The 16,364-nt window shown below is 46.6% G+C and overlaps 1 protein-coding gene across 4 annotated transcripts in view; it reads right to left on the reverse strand.

The window, feature by feature from the left end:
- Window positions 1–1,010: 1,010 nt before the first annotated feature.
- XPO6 (exportin 6) overlaps window positions 1,011–16,364 on the reverse strand; it is a 55,029-nt gene continuing 39,675 nt past the window's right edge. For all 4 annotated transcript variants that reach the window (XM_080556319.1, XM_080556318.1, XM_080556321.1 and 1 more), the window contains 12 exons: window positions 15,654–15,813; window positions 14,767–14,859; window positions 12,408–12,552; window positions 11,576–11,722; window positions 10,600–10,789; window positions 9,282–9,437; window positions 7,901–8,015; window positions 7,244–7,415; window positions 6,639–6,800; window positions 4,059–4,157; window positions 2,669–2,899; window positions 1,011–1,732 (listed from right to left, as the gene is read on the reverse strand). In XM_080556319.1, coding sequence (XP_080412445.1) covers window positions 1,631–1,732; window positions 2,669–2,899; window positions 4,059–4,157; window positions 6,639–6,800; window positions 7,244–7,415; window positions 7,901–8,015; window positions 9,282–9,437; window positions 10,600–10,789; window positions 11,576–11,722; window positions 12,408–12,552; window positions 14,767–14,859; window positions 15,654–15,813 — 1,772 coding nt within the window. In that variant the 3' untranslated portion in view covers window positions 1,011–1,630. The remainder of the gene's footprint in view (window positions 1,733–2,668; window positions 2,900–4,058; window positions 4,158–6,638; window positions 6,801–7,243; window positions 7,416–7,900; window positions 8,016–9,281; window positions 9,438–10,599; window positions 10,790–11,575; window positions 11,723–12,407; window positions 12,553–14,766; window positions 14,860–15,653; window positions 15,814–16,364) is intronic.

Raw genomic sequence — 16,364 nt, forward strand, 5'->3', positions numbered from 1 at the left:
CACACAGCCCCAAGGGGGTGGGACTCTGGTTCACCTGCATCTTGCCAACCGCTCACTGCCGGGTACAAAGCCCACAAACAAACCAGTCCCAGTGCAGGCAGCCTGGACACACGGCTCCAACTGTACACAGGTTATCCAAACATCATCTCCCAACAGCGAACGTGTGCATTGCAAAATGTTTTTTAACAAAACTAAAGGAACTGTGGAGCGAGTGCTCCCTATGCTTCATCTCCCCCCCGAGACCTTCCGGCTGCCCACACGCAGCCATCTCACTTCCTGTCCACATCTGTGAACATTTTGGGGAGAACGCACACTAATCTGAACAACTGCCCCAGGCTTGCACAAGGACGGGAGCTATTCCCCCCACGCAGCCCTTGCTGAACCTGCCCTTGGAGCTGCAAAGAAAATACAGCAGAGGAGTAAAACCATTTTAATGCTCCGCTCTAGCTACCCAATGAGAGAACTGCAGGGACAAATGGCTCCCAGCTGCATGATCAGAGACTTCACGAGCCCCACAAAATCCAGTCCAGTTTGAATGGGGACTGGGATTTTAGCCTTATGCTCCAGTGCCAGCGTCAGGTCACTGGCCAGAGGCTGGCCTTCAGCTCAGGTGTCCTGCAACGCAACCCTGCTGGCATTGGGAGATTTTCTTCCTGCGGGCAGCTCTTGATCAACATGGACAAGGGACTGCCGAAGGGAACCAATCACCACAACGGGTAACAGAAAACAGGGAACATCGGCAGTAGGTAAAATGGGAGTGGAGAAAGGTCACGCTGCTCTGCACCAGTTCGGCACTGCATCTCTCAAGAGCAGCTAGACCGCTCGCAGAACAGACTGCGCACGGAGCTTGCGTGAGGCGTTTCTGCGAAGCGGGCAGGATGGGCAGTGCAGGCAGCTGCTGCCTGTCCTCTGGCTCCACTGCGGATCCCTGCCTGCAGCATGAAACACGCCTTGCTGCAAAACGGCTTGGTGGCAGGCCTGCGTGGAAACTAAAATAAATTAGAAGTTACTTAAAACAACAAAGTAAGCACTTTATTTCCATTAAGCATGTTGTTTTAGTATCACAATGGAATGATGAGAAAACGTTTAAAAAAAACAAAATGTCTCTAATCCCCACAAACAGCAGGGAGGTTTTCAAGGCAATTTAAAAAACAAAGGGAGTGACAGAAGTGCCAAAACAGTCCCAACATCACAAGTCTCCTCCTCCGAGAGCTGGGCAGGGGCAGGAAGGTGGAATGACACGAAGGTACGAATGTCTGAAGTAGTCTTTGGCGCTTCTGCCTCATGATTGATACGCACAAGATCTCTCAAGACAACTCCACAGATATCTCCAGACGCAACAAAGTGCTACGTTAGTCGAACAAAACCCGGGCGAGAGGACTCTCCATACAGCTGAGATGCCCTGCGGTTGGGCGTTAAGACACATCCTGCAGACAGTGCTGACTCCAGCTGGGGGCCTTTGGGCTGGGAGGGAAGAAGGAAGCGTGGTGCATGAATCCGAGAAGATGTGCCCACTTGCAAGACACCGTGTCCTGCAGTACTGACAAAACCAGGGAGGAGAGAAGGTGGTGGCAAAACGAAACATGGATCCGTTCCCTACAGTGATCAAAACACGAGTCCAGTGCAGTAACTATAGTTTCACAGTTCCAGGGGGCAAACTGTCATTGCAGAGTCTGTAGTAGCGCAGGTCATTCACCAGTCTGTGCACATTCTGGGTAAACGATGGCAGATCCTGGAAGAGATCAAACAGCACGTTGTACTGCAACAACAACAGTACCTGCGGGCACTGTAAGACAGCAGAGAACAGAAAGGCACTGGGAGGGCCAAACACCCACGTGTATTTTCATACATGAGATTAACAGACTATTTCCTCCAGTGTCTGAGCCCAGGAAACCTGAGTTTCTGCAGCCTACGTAGGCTGGAACAGAGACTGCTCCGGGGTTGCTCCAGAGAGCTGACTGCAGAGAACCAGGCTCCATTCGTGGCACGGGCTCCTCGCTGTGCACTCAGGCACAACACGAACAGTCACGACACCGCCATCTGCAGCGGCAACTGTTCTGTGCGCTCCTGCCAAGGTTCCTGTGTCCCGCAACCCCCTGACAAGGGCTGGTTTTCCTGAAGAGCAATCGCCTACTGGAAGTTCAACAATCCTATCAAAGCTCCTCTCCTACCCTTAAACCTGGTCTCGAATCCCCACCATCTCCCATGGGAGAAGAAGCAAGCAGACAACCAAGCTTCAGCAGATTGAAACCATGAGCTGGCTGCGCTGCCATGATGTTCTACAGGGAACTCACAGCCTCCCTCAATTGCAGCTACACCATTGTCTCTTCACTTGTAACCCTCAAACATCTGGCTAGCAGCTGCAGCAAGATTTTGGCAAGGATCTGAAGGTCCCACTCTAGCAAATGTCAGCCTACTCCCCCTAGGGAACATATTCCCCAATTCCCACAGAATAAGGCAGTCCAAGAGACGAGATGGCAACTTCGCTACCCACAGTGAAAGATCCTAGGCTAGGCATTGCTGACTATGGAAACGTTTGCAGCAAAAGCGGTACTGCCTCAAACCACTGCTCGGAGAAGCCTATGGCTGTCTACCAGCATGCTCAGCAAGAAGAACACTGCCCATCCCAGGAATACTTGCACTCTTCTGCAGCACCTTCACTTCTTACCCGGTCCATTTTGAAATTCCTTCCCAGCACGTTTTTCTGGTTCGAGTCCACACCATCACAACTGGCCAGGAACTCAGGGAGAAAGGCTGAGTAGAAGCCATCAAAGTCCACTGAGGCCATATTATAGGTGGCAATGCCGATCTCCTCCTGCAACAGGTCGTGCGACTTGTGGACAAGCACCTGAAGGAGCACGTTCACAAACTGGAACAGCATGGTCGTCCGGAAGATCTTCTGCACACCAAGAGGAGGACACAGTTAGGCAGCTTCACACCAGCAACCCTCCTCCCACTACAGGCACCAGAGCAGCAGCACATCGCTTCAGACGCACAAACTTCAGAGGTCAGACCAGGCACGCGAGCATGGCTGCACCGGGTCACTTCAACACCAGCAGCTTCTGAGCTACCAGTGAGGTCTGCAAGCTCTTGTGAGCACAGAGATCATTTTCCAGTCTGAGCTGTGCCAAAAGCACAAATGGCTACAACAAGCTAGATGGATATCTGCTTCGAAATTAACTGTCAATTTGGCCACGCTTACCTCACATCTAGTTCAAGTTTTGAACATTGGCATTTTAGGAAACTGCATCAAATCCCATTTAAATCCCTGCCAACGTTAGCCCTGCCCAGTGCTCCTGAAAGCAGCCAGAGTTCCTAGGGAATCTGGCTAGCTGCCTGAAAGTCTGCAACAGGCAGCTGTTAACACGATGGACTGTCCTTGAGCTGTGACCACAGAGGCAAACCTGAAAGCTCTGCCTTCACAAGCTAATCAGAAGGGCTAGACCCTGGACTGCAACTCTAGTTCTTCATGACAGCCGCCAACAAGCCTAAATTAGAGGGTCTGGAGGCCGGATCCTACTTGACAACCACCTTGCGGTGACCCAACTGCGAATGCTGAACACCCTGCTGCTGACCCAGACAAGAACGATGGGGAGACTCTGCCACTGTCTCAGCGATGACCTACTTGATCCACCAATTTTACTTCCTCAGACAAATCGCCCCATCACTGCGTGTGTTCTTTGCTTTCCCTCAGGGTCACAAGGCTTGCTTTGACTAGCAAGCATTGGGATTCCTCCTGTGCCCAGCACAGTGGTATCAGGGAGGTGGCAGTGCCACTCTGACCAGCAACATCCTCATCATAATCACAGCAAAAGATGCAGTAAACAAGCCCCCAGATCCTGACTGTCAGTTTTTGAACCATTTGAAAGTTTGAAAGACAGTTTCCCACTACCACAAAGCAGCTTCCAGCCCCCTGGGACTGGAAAGCCCTAGCCTTTAACTGCACCTTGCCTAGCACAGCTTCCTTCGCTGTGATTCAATTCCCTACTGAGCAAGTCTCAGAACGGCACCTGCCCATTGCCAGGTGCCCGAGCACGCACTGGTCAACTCGGACCTACCTTGTGGTACAGCTTCTGCTTGGTGTTCAGTGTCTCCAAGTAGAAGAGATTCTGCTTGAATAGGTGAATGTCAGGTTGCAGGAAGGACTGGCCAAACGCCTATGAACAAAGTAGAATTGAAGTGAGGGGACTGATACCATAACGAGTATCAAACCTGCCAGGCAGAACAACGCTTTCACCCCAACATCACACAGAACCCATTTACAGATCTCCTCTGGAAACACCACGTCAATGTTTGAGACGCATGCCAATGACCAGGGCGCTTCTGCTGCTTATGCAAGGTGGTCGGCTGTACCCACAGGTGGGTGGGAGGGGATCTTCTGGTGGGATGTCCCAGGGGAAGAAACCCCACAGGTACCACGGTGAGCACGCACAAAGCCCTAACAGACTCCCTGGTTTTGCTCTCAATCTAAGCCTAAAGGCCAAGGTGACTGGCAGATGTGTTGAACACGTTACTGCACTAAGTTAGAAAGATGTTAGAGATGGGCGCTGGGAGGCTGACCTGGGCATTACAGAAACAGGAAGAGCCTAGGAACAAAGTCTGCTGGACCCCACTGAAGTGTCTGGTAGGCCTGCACAGACTCTGGGATAAAAATCTTAAACACCCCAAGCTCCTTTGAAACACTAGAGATGAGCAGAGGTAGGCAGGAGAATTTTAGTAGTTGCTACTCCAAGACATCCAGGACAGAAGAGTGTTCCTTCTTACTGGTGTTCATTCATCAAGTGATAAGAGGGTTGGAAATGGCCTCAAGTTGCACCAGGGGAGGTTTAGACTTGATATTAGGAGACATTTTTTTACTGAAAGAGTTGTGCAGCATTGGAACAGGCTGCCCAGGGAAGTGGTTGAGTCACCATCCCTGGAGGTCTTCAAGAAACGTACAGATTTAGAACTTCGTACCATGGTTTAGTGGTGGACTTTAGTACGAGGTTAAAGTTGGACTGGATGATCTTAGAGGTCTTTTCCAACCTGAATGATTCTATGATATTAGCCATTTATTATTAGATGGACAAAAACGACCCTTTCAAATCCTTTCAAGACTGAGCTAGATCTGAACTTCGATCTCCTGTGGAAAGCAGCACAATAGTACCCAGTAACATCTGAAACAAAATGCTGGCTGTTCTTGCATTAACAGAACATTGAAGTCTGGCATCAAAACAACAGCAGCCAAGTAGTAAAACTAGCCCAGTACTGTCAACCAGCTGCAGTTCATACTGAAATTACCATGTAAATGCCTCCCCATACACACACACACACCCCAAAAAAAGAAAAAAACCAACAAGCCAAGACACTGGGGTAAGTTTGGAAGTGTCACACCGCTACAGGAGGAAAAGGTGCTTGGGTAGTCCTGCACAGGGACCAGCTCAGGCCTCATTCACAAAGGTGCTAAGATAAGGGAAGCCCAGAGAGAAATACCAATATAGTTCACGTCATAGTGCAAGAGCTCCCTCTTCACGTGTACATCAGAAGGGACTGAGCCTCCACAAGCGCTCCAGGACAGGCTCTGCAAAGAGCCCTCCCTCCTGAAGCCCAAGCACGTGGCCGTCCGCTCCGGTGCTCGCTGCCCTCTAACTAGCAAGCTCTGCTCTGAGCTTCCAGAGCATGGTGCAAGTGTGCTTTTGTTTGCATTGATGCAAGCTGGAGGTGAAGGGCTCCATACCGGGTGGTCTGTAACAGACCGATTAGAAGGCTGATCTTTTTTTTTTATCCCCCAGCCTGAGACGACTGGTGCTCATTGTACATGTGCTGGCATACTGCCTCTGCCTGCCCTATTCCTCAGGCCATAGATTACAGGGTTACCCAATGACCCTTCCCTGCCAGATTCAATGGAACAATATAGAACAAGTTCATATATGAACATATACACATTCATGTTCATATATTTCAATATATGAAGGGGGCTTATTAGAAAGATGGAGAAAGACTTTTTACTAGGGCCTGTACTGACAGGACAAGGGGCAGTGGTTTTAAATTGAAAGAAGGTCAATTTAGACCAGATATAAGGAAGACATTTTTCACGATGAGGGTGGTGAGACACCAGGACAGGTTACCGAGAGAAGCTGTGGTTGCCCCATTGTGGGGGGCTATTCAGAGTCAGGTTGAATGGGGCTTTGAGCAACCTGATCTGGTGAAAGACGTCCCTGCTTATGGCAGGGGGTGGTCTTTAAGGGGCCCTTCCAACCCAAACCATTCTATGGTTCCATATAAAACTAGAGGACATCTTGGTCTCAAGAAAACTTTCCTGCACCGGTAATTTGTCCTAATACTAACTATAAGACTTGTAAAAGAAGTAAATGGGTCAGCACCAGTAGTATTTTAGGTCCAGACAAAGGATGTAGGCACGGAAAGGAATTAGCAGGAGTGAGGAAGAAATGTTAACTGAGGCACTGTGTCCCACGAGCAGATCAGCAAGACAGCTCTACTTTGATTTTTAGCGGTCCTACACAAGACCTCACACAAGACTTTGTCTAATCCCGATCAGGACTTGGTCTAATCCCAATCAGCCACATGTTTAACGCGCTACCGCAAGCAGCGCACACTGTGTTACAGAATGGGAGCTTAGACAACAGTGACAGAGGTACCTGCATAATGGCACTGAACTGTGCTTCGTTCTCCATCTGCTCCTCTGCTACTCCCCTTTGGACACTGGCCAAAACACTAGATTTGAAGAAGTACCGCCAGTTATGGTGGAGGACCCGGAAAAGCAGCTCGAACAACTCTGCTTTCACATCAGGAGATGAGCGCTAGGAGGAAAGAAAAACAAACAACTCTAAGCCTAAGCAGGCTCCTGTGCTGGAATCCCATTTATCCCCTGGGTCCCACTGCTAACGGCACCCTGCCTGGTGGCCACTCAGGGTCGTGCTCTGCAGCCAAGGTACCAGAGCAAAGTATTTCCTTCTAAGGAAGGCATCAACCTCAGCAACTGTTGGATCATGCTAGGAACACATCATTCAGTTTTGAGTTTTACCTCCTGCTTTGAGCACGTCTGTAATTTTATCGCCTTTAACAACTCCTGACAAAATCCTCCACCCACGCTGGTTCCAATTCCTACTGTCTAGTCACCCAACTCTCCCTGCATAGGGACTGACATTTCAGCTCTTGGAAATCTAAAAAACTTCATTGCTCCCACACCCCCAGCAATGCCTTCCCTTCCCCTTCTTCCTTCACCTGGTGAGAACAGTCCTACCTCCGCAATGATGGGGTAGACCTGCTCCATGCACAGTGAGATGACGCTGGGTAGAAACGGCTTGAACACTTGGCCCGGCTCTTGTACCACCACTTGCAGGATTTTCAGAAACTTCTCCACCACCCGACAGCCAGTGCTGCCCTCATGGAGGATGCTCTCTGCCAACTGCTCTCTAAAACAACAAAAAAAGAAGTTGTTGTACAGGAACATGTCCTGAGATCTGCATGCTTATCCAGTTTAAAAGAAAGCAGATAGTGCCTCTAACCTTGCTCAACTAATACGGACCGAGTGCATTAAGGCACAGAAGGGAGCTAGGTCTTGACCAAGGATTGATCGACACCCTTCCCCAACAAAAGCTTTAGAGACAACTGGGGTGCACACAGACGTTAGGTGGGAGCTAACAGGTAACGCCTGAGTCCAGTTCAGTATCACAAACTTCCAAGATTAGAAAGTCTGTGGGAAAGCTGAAATCCCATGATGCCTGTGCACTCGATGTGCGTGGACTGGGTCACTTCAGGCCTGGAAGCATTTTCCTCAGCTTTAGCTCTGGACACAGAGGAAACACTATACTCTTTTGGGACAAGGACCTGTTTTGTTAGGCTGCTCAAGATAAATCATCCTGAGAGTAAAGGAAAAGTGACCAACGCATGACAATACCTGGTGAACATATTCAGGAAGGTCTGTATGATCTGCTCAGTGAAAGGCACTCCCATCTGCACCCTCAATCCTTGAAACAAAGTGAGGAAGAAGCTCAGCATCTCATCCGTCACATCTAAGATAGAACAGGAGAGCCAAATGAATGTGTTATGGCAACATTCAAGTACATCAAGTAGTCTTATGTGAGATCTCCCTCCTCCTGTACAGGGAACCCCATTTATTCTTGGAAATACAGCGGCAGTGTCGCTATTAGAAACCGAAACCAATAGCTGGTACTACTACAGAGCTTAAAGATTGTTCGTACACTTCTGAAGACCATCAGGGACAAGTACAGCCAGCACCAAACAACTCAGAACAAATACAGTAGTATCAGCAAGGGCCCTTTGTCCGGTCTGCCTACACAGACTGCTTGGAGAAAGCTCTTGCAATGGGCTGACCTCCAGTTGTTCACGGCGTGGACAGGGTTAACAGGAAATACAAGGAAATCCAAAACAGCTATACAGCTTCGGGTGGCCAGGAGACAGAATTTTTTTTTTTTTTTTCCCCCAGGAACTGACAATATCCTTCTGACTTCAGAAGTAATTTTCATGGTGGTGCAGTCGGCTGGTCAGCACTGCAGCAAACTCTCTATCAGTCCCAACAGGCTCTACTGAATAGCCAAGGTAAGCTGTAACTGCTCATGTCCTACTTCATACAGCCTTTTACAGCCAACACAGAACAGGCTAGCAGCCTCATGCAACTGAAGACAGCAATTCACTCGAGTCACAGCAGCGTGCTGTCTTGGATCCTCTGTTTCTTTGTTTTGCCTCCCCACAGGCCTGCTTCACTGAGAAAATCCCACCTAGCTCCAAAAGCTTTTCTGGAGTGCTTGGCTCTTCATAAAGCTCCTGTAGTCCTGGGCACAGAGGCTATGTTGATGTGATACAAAACATAAGTAGCTGGCCAAGATGGCCAAGCCGCAGTTCTGCTTACACCTCCGCCTGTCCTTTACAGTGATCAAGTTTGATGAGAGCTACTCCTTTGTCTTCAAGCTTCCAGACAGAAAATAAGTGACAAAGGTAGCCAGACAGAGTATTTTAAAGCTCTGTCTTTTGGGTGCTCATGAATAGCTCCATTCCTGTTCACTGCTGAACGCAACACAGGGCATCTCCACCTTCTGGAAGTGTGACAAGCCTTCGCGACTTTGTTCTACATGACAGAAGATCTCCCTTTCCTGTTCTGAATCAGCCCAGCCCACCCAGCAGTGAAGACTCACGTTACACTTAGGCACAGCAAGCCCACACACTTCACATGAACACCAAGATCTAGGCTGATGGACTTTGGATGTTATCGGTAGGTCATAAAGCTACTCACAGCATTAAAGCCCGTCCTATGGTTATACCTGACTGATGAATGAAAGCTGGGAAGAGGGCTAGTGAGACCTGCACGGATTCTTGCAGCGACTGATAACAGATCTGTCGAGACTTGGTGGATTCTCCAGAGATACTTTCCACAATATCTTCTAACACGCTGAGTGTCTGATGGATGATCACTTTGGCTGCAAAATCAGAGAAGTGATACTTCCTGATATGTCAAAACTACTCAGAGGCAAAAAATGAAGAGAAATCAAGTTCACACACACACAGTACCTAGAACACCACATAAGGCAGCATATACACCAAGCTCAGGTTGGAGTCAAAGACATTCCCAATGCACGTTCACGTTTTAAATGTTTAAACAGGTTCAGTTAAGTACCTGTGGCAACTTGCTTTCTTAAATTATACAGGCTTACTGCCCTACAGATGCATCCATTGCTTGAGTACAAAATGAGTACAAGGTGCAGAGACTGAATGGAGCTCTAAATATTATTTTCAACCCAGTATAAACTGCCCAAGAAATTAGAAGCACATTATGGTAGGAAAATATCCTGCAGGTTTCCATTTCTGAAAGTAATGATTGGAGTCGTTGTACAAAATCACTGTACAAACTAACCCAAACACTAGGAGAACTGAATAGGATCAGTTCAAAACCACGTGAACAGTCGGTTGATATTCTTTTTGTGAGGCTCAAACAACCCCCTCCCACGCTTCCTCCCTTCCTGCACAGAGCTTACCAGCATGTCAGGTTTGTCAGAAGCTGGTGACAGAATACCTATAAACAAGTGATTCTTAAAAAAAAAAAGAAAGACAAGACATACCCAAAACCACTCCCAAAACAGATAGAATAGCTTCAAAAGGTCCCTGGACTGCATCATTTCAGGGCTCTCCTCCTACATATATACACCTCTACAGGACTTCCCTAAGTCTAGATGAAATTCTTATTTTCCCCTTTAAGTTTTATAACCATAATCTTCATTAACGCTGCCTCCAATCAATGTTTCTAGTACTATAGTACGGTAGTCCCACCATCAGGTGGTTCAGTATTCCCAACACAATCATTACTATTCAAGTTTTTATTATAAACTTGATCCCATTTTGCCAGAACAACTGAGGAAGACAGCACTTTGATGGAATCGTTTACTGGCAACCAGGGGTGAAAGTGTCCTTTACACACAGAGAGAAGTGTCTCTTATGAAGAGGAAACTAATTGCTCCTTTCCCGTCCTCCTCTAAACAGTTTCTCAGCTAATATAATTACCAAAAAAACAGCTTAATGACTCCCATCAGCAGTTTGCACTGTATCCGTAAGAGGACAGCACATGCTAAGGAACTTTGTACTTACTGTCCTCCATCTGCACTTTCCTCTGTGGCAAGATAGCGTTGGATTTTAATTGGCGGTATTCCCTTGTGAGGGCAGAGATTAGGCTGGCATGGTTGGTGGAGCGAACTGCCCACTGCTGTTCGCTCTCTGGAAGATTTGGCCAGGGCAGCAACAACACATTCGACAGCGCTCTGCACACCAACACCTGGGCCTAAAAGCAATGAGGCATTAAGCAAAGAGAAAAGATTTCAGCGTTTGCTACCCACTTTATTTTACTAGAGCACAACCCCAGACTGACATTTTACAGTTGTCCAAGACATCCAGCAATGCTCACTCTTTGAGGAAAGAGTTCAACAGCTAAAGTTGAGCCCAAGTGAAAACTAGCAGCTCTGCAAGAGAAGCAAAGCTCCATGTCCTAAGAGATGGAACCAGCTCCCAGCTCTGTCCAGCCTCCTGTACAACAGGACGTCTCTATTCTTTAGATATCTAAAACAAAGATGATGCCACCTTCATTGCTCAGTGTCTGGTTTTCACCGCAAGCGTGCACACTTACACGGCACTTTATACCTCCATGCTATCGCACAATACAATAGTAACCCAACCTCTACTGGCGCTTTTCGGTACTTCTGTAACACAAATAGTAATTTGGAGTGAGATATGGGGAATGCTAACAAGTTTCACAGAAAACCCTTTCCATACGTCAGGATCAACATGCCAGTATGAAAAGGCAATGCAGTCAGGGACTGTCTCGGCAAACGAGAAAGGAACAATATCTAAGAGTTGCAACTGTGTTTGTTTTTTCCTTATGCTGTTGCTTGAAATAGATAACTGTTGACAAACTGTCACTGATTCCTGGATATACACTACACACAGAACTGCTGTCCCCTACCCTCTCCTTCCCTCCCTCCCCACTGTAGGTTATACTTCACAATAGTAACTGAGGCAGAGCATCCCAAGGACACCTGCTACATTTCTTCACACTCCAGACAAAAATCACCTTATCAGGAAGCCGCTGAGCAGAAGTGTCTGTGATCCTGTTGAACACTTTCTGTACTGCAGGGATGCTGATCAAGAACACTGGTCGCACTGTGGTGGCTAAAGAGACTAGCAGGTGGCACGCAGACAGCAGCAGCTTCTCCTGCACCTGCAAGAGGGGGCACGTGGTCAGGCTGCCCACTAACACCGCCACACAGAGCCACGCGGTGCGGCAGAGGTGACAGCACACTGAGTTGCCGTTACCAGGTTTTGCAAGCAAAATAGTTTATTTATATATTCCTTTATTGTGAAGGTGGTCAAACACTGGAACAGCCTTCCTAGAAAGGTGGTTGGTGCTCCATGCCCGTCAGTGTTGAAGAGGCACTTGGATAATGTCCTTAATAACATGCTTTAACAATTAGTTAGCCTTTAAATGATCGGGCAGGTGGACTTCACAATTTCTGTAGGTCTCTTCTAAGCAGAACCACAGAACTGTTCTGTTCTATTTATTTACCAATCAGAACACAGGTCATTCCTCTTAATACTGTGGAAAAAATACTTCCCTGCTTTCAAGCTATAAAATCATGAATCTGACTTGATATACCTGTAAGTTGCTTACTCTTGTATTAGCTTGCCCTGCCCCATGGTGCTATTAGTCAGCGTTGTTCGTATTCTCAGCCTTGCACGAGACATTTGCTGTGGCTCTGGCAGGCACATCAGCTCTCACACAGATTCGCATGGAGCCACAGCGGGGTGCAGAGCAGGCTGCTCAACACCTGAACGAACCGCACCATGGCTTGAGAGCCTCCTGCTCCACGTGGCCGCCCAGCCCCAGCCCTCAGCGCAGCACTGACCTTAGAGCTGATGAGGGGTGTGATTGCCTCCAGAGCGGTGGAGACGAGAGAGATGAACTGCTCTGGGTTCTGCCGGTGAACTTCGCTGTAGAACTGTGCTAGCCAATGCGAGTAGGCCTGCAGCGCTGCCAGGGACTGCGCGTGGCTATGGGGGAAGAGAACAAGGGTCAGAGACACACGTGCCACACGCACACAAGCGGGACAGCCGCCTGTCCTCCCTGACGCTGTGTTACACTGGCTTGGGAGGATTGTTGTGCCAGCGAGCATTAGGTTAGGACTGCAGAATGGTATCCTTATTTATTTTCAGAACTCTCTCCCATCATATTTACCCACCTGAAGAGATTTGCAACCTGTTTAGATTCAGAAGGTCCCCATCCCTTATTAAATTTAACAGCAATATATAGCAGCGTTTGATTCTGCAGACTTCCCAACCCCATGCAGCAATGGGCACAGAAGGGAAAGCAATCACGAATTCACACCAGTGGAGGCTGCAGAACGACAAGTGCCATGACAACCTAGTCCCAGGTACTCCTGCAAGCACTTCCCATATTCCCTAACCTTGCAGCACAAGATTTATTCCATGTGTCCACTTGATTAGTGGGAAGAGGGGACAGTGCAATTACCTTTAGAAATCTTTGGGCATCTCGTCACACACGGTCACCAGTGTATGTAACACACTGCCCAATTACAAGTGCCCTATGCAACAATCCCTGTGCTGCAGATTTTACTGAAAGAGTCTATGAATGCTGATATTCCCTCCAAAAACAAAGATCCTCCCATGTGTACACGTCCCCACCAGGGCGGCTACATTTAAGACCTCAGTCATCTCTGGCAGGCAGCTTCCAGGTCTGCATCAGCCACCTCCTGAACACATCGGTTTGTCAGCAAGTCCAGTGGGTTTATGCACAGTGGGCAAAAATAGGGAAGTATTTTCACAATTTTATTTTTAATAGCAGGGTGAAGGCTTTTCTTTGCGAATCAGCTCTTTTCCTTTACATCTTTCTCCCCCTCCCACGCCCCCCAGCCTTAGTATATTTGTCTCTTTCCCATTCTTCCACCACGTGAGAACAGATGCATTCCTTGTGATTGTTGGTTACGTTAAATTTTTCTTTGTCCTGGACCCTGTACATTCAAGGCATATTTAAAGGTGTGCTATAACTGGACTTGTCCACTGAGCAGTAGTATTAAACCAACAGTATAAACTGAGAAGATCAAATTACCAATCATCATTTGGTAGGCTGACTATAATTATACTTCATAATTATACTTTTGGTAGAGTGCCATTTCACTTTTTTTTTTTTTTTTTGAGTCAGGATGGTGCTTGGGGGATCAGACAGGTGTCCTCCAAATATATGACAATGTACCTTTTTTTAGCCTCGCATTAGAAAATGGATCTCAATTTTCTTCAAGGACATTAGACCCAAGAGGAAAGGACGAAACCCCCTAACTAACAAATCACAAGAAAAGCCTCCAGAGCTACTTTAAACCAGAAAGAGAAGACACCAGTAAAGGAACATTATCCGCATAAAACTCAGTTCTAGTAACTCGAATTAATAAGAGCAATCCAGTCTACTGTGGGTTTTCAGGAAGGTCCTATACGTACAGTCAGAAGGAAGAACAAGCACTTGACATGTTTAAAAGCACAACCTTAAATTCTGCTCACAAAACGCCAGCTGGCAGGTAACAGGTTTGTACAACACAACCATTAACAATGGAAGGTCTCCAAAAGGACATCAGAGTGATGTCCTACTACCAGCGGCATCAAGATTTCACACAATGTCAACTTCTGGATCAAAGGTATTAGTTTCAGAAACGGCCTTTATCGCTGGAAGGCACACATTTGTTTTGGAAGCCAAGGATTCAAAACCTTGCACTAAAAAAGCCATCTTTACCTGGGTCATAGATTTGACTTTGGTAGCAAAAAATAAAACCCATAAGCCTCAAACTACGTATCACTCCTTCCTGAAAATGGATCTATTTCTTAAAATACCACCATTGTAACACTTACTTGACCATCTAATTTTACTGCAAAAGAGCCAAGCTTTTATAGCCATTAGTACACAGCAGAATAATGGTTTGCTTTTAGAGCCAGCACAATGGGCATTTTAACATCTGATCACAAACATTTTTCTTTAAATAATCCAACTACATCAATTTGAGGAAACAGCGGTCCAAAATACTGGTAAAGGTCAAGGCTGTTGCCAGCAAGTGCCCTTGTGGTTAGCTAACATTTACAATTTTCAGAACATTTGCCAAGCTAGTAATTAGAGCACCAGATCTAAGAGATCCGAAGCTTCCTCCATCCCACATAGGTACAAAATTTGTATATAATCACACGTAGCGCGTATCTCATACTCACACATCAATAAGGTCAGGTTTCAATACAGATGGTACTGCAGTTTCAATGTTGTACAGTTTAATCTGGGATCCATATAGCGTTACTTTTACCAACCTGCAAGTGAATACATAAATGGTAAAACAAAAAGACTGCAAGACGGATACACACATGCACAAACCCACTCGCATGTCTTATCTGAATGCGGCTCTTGACAAGCCTGTGTCAATATTTAGCTATTATATAGATTAGATTTAGGCCATTCAGTAGAAAGTAATTTAGAACCCATTTCCTTGTTTGTGATAAGATGGAACAAGTATGATGTTCCTGTGTGGACGTGAAACGACAAAGGCAGTGGCTCTGAAATTCTGTAATTTGAAACTATGCACTAACTAAGTTTCTTGAAGGGTAAGGATCAAATAATGCCCGCTTTCCAGTTTTTAGAGATCTTTTTAGAAAGGAAATTTCAGTTTAGAAGATTTAGCTCTCAGAGTTAACTCTCAAGTAATCATAGAATCATCTAGGTTGAAAAAGACCTTCAAGATCATCAAGGCCAACCATCAGTCTGACCTACCAAGTCCCATTGCTAAACCATAGCCCTTAGTGCCACCAGAATCAACAGTGCATCACAAATGCAGGTGCTGGAAAACAAGTACTTCAACCTTTCCAGTAACTGATTTTATTTATTCATCACTACTAGTTATTTCTCTGGTGAAGGGTTAAAAAGCCATCTGAGAAACTCAGCACTGATGGACCTAACGCTTCAGGTACTAGTCATTGAGTCCTTTGTATCTCAATTTAATCATGACAAGGGGAGGTAGAAAGAAACCTTGGCTTTCACGCTCACTGCAGTGGCGATGATTGTTCCTTGTAGTGATGAAGGGACAGCAACCCCCACCTCCTATACCTACCTCTCCACCACTGTAAGAGCATCATTGAACCTGGCAGCAAACACATCCCCAATGAAGTATTCTGCTAATCGACCAACAGCCTGCAGCAAGGAGCTCAGATCCCTCAAGGAGCAGTGCAAACGACGGCAATCATTCTCTGCAGTGATGTTCAGCCTGTGACCTGAAATGACATTTTGGTTTACTAGAAGTAAATCCAAAAGACATACGTGTACACATTCACTTGTGCTAATAGCAGTCTGAAAACTCATACTTCAAAGTGCATGTAACTTTCTGACTAATAAGTACAGCTCTTTGGGATGGGAAACCTAATTACAAAGCTACAGGAAATGCTAAGTTTATTCTAATTACATTGCAAGCATTCTTCTTAAATTAACTCGGCAGTGGGTCACAGTTCAAAACTGAGCACAGTCCCAGTGACTGAAATAGCCAATCGGGTAAGACAAGTTCAGCTGTTCTGACTGCCACAATTCAAATTTCTCTTTAAGGGCTGAAAATGATGTTACCAACAATTTCAGCCTGTTACACAATTATTTTATTCTATTTGGTATTACAATCTGTATAAACAGCAACCTTTTTGGCTATCTGTCAACACCAAAAAAACAATCCCAGTTCTGTGAAAGTCATTACCAGACTCCCTCTGCTGGCTAGACTGAAATACATGTTCCAGCACTGGAAGCACATTTGGAGAAAGAGTGCATTTGCTGCTAATTT

This window comes from Anser brachyrhynchus (genome assembly GCF_964034855.1).
Source record: "Anser brachyrhynchus genome assembly, chromosome: 15".
Taxonomy (NCBI): domain Eukaryota; kingdom Metazoa; phylum Chordata; class Aves; order Anseriformes; family Anatidae; genus Anser; species Anser brachyrhynchus.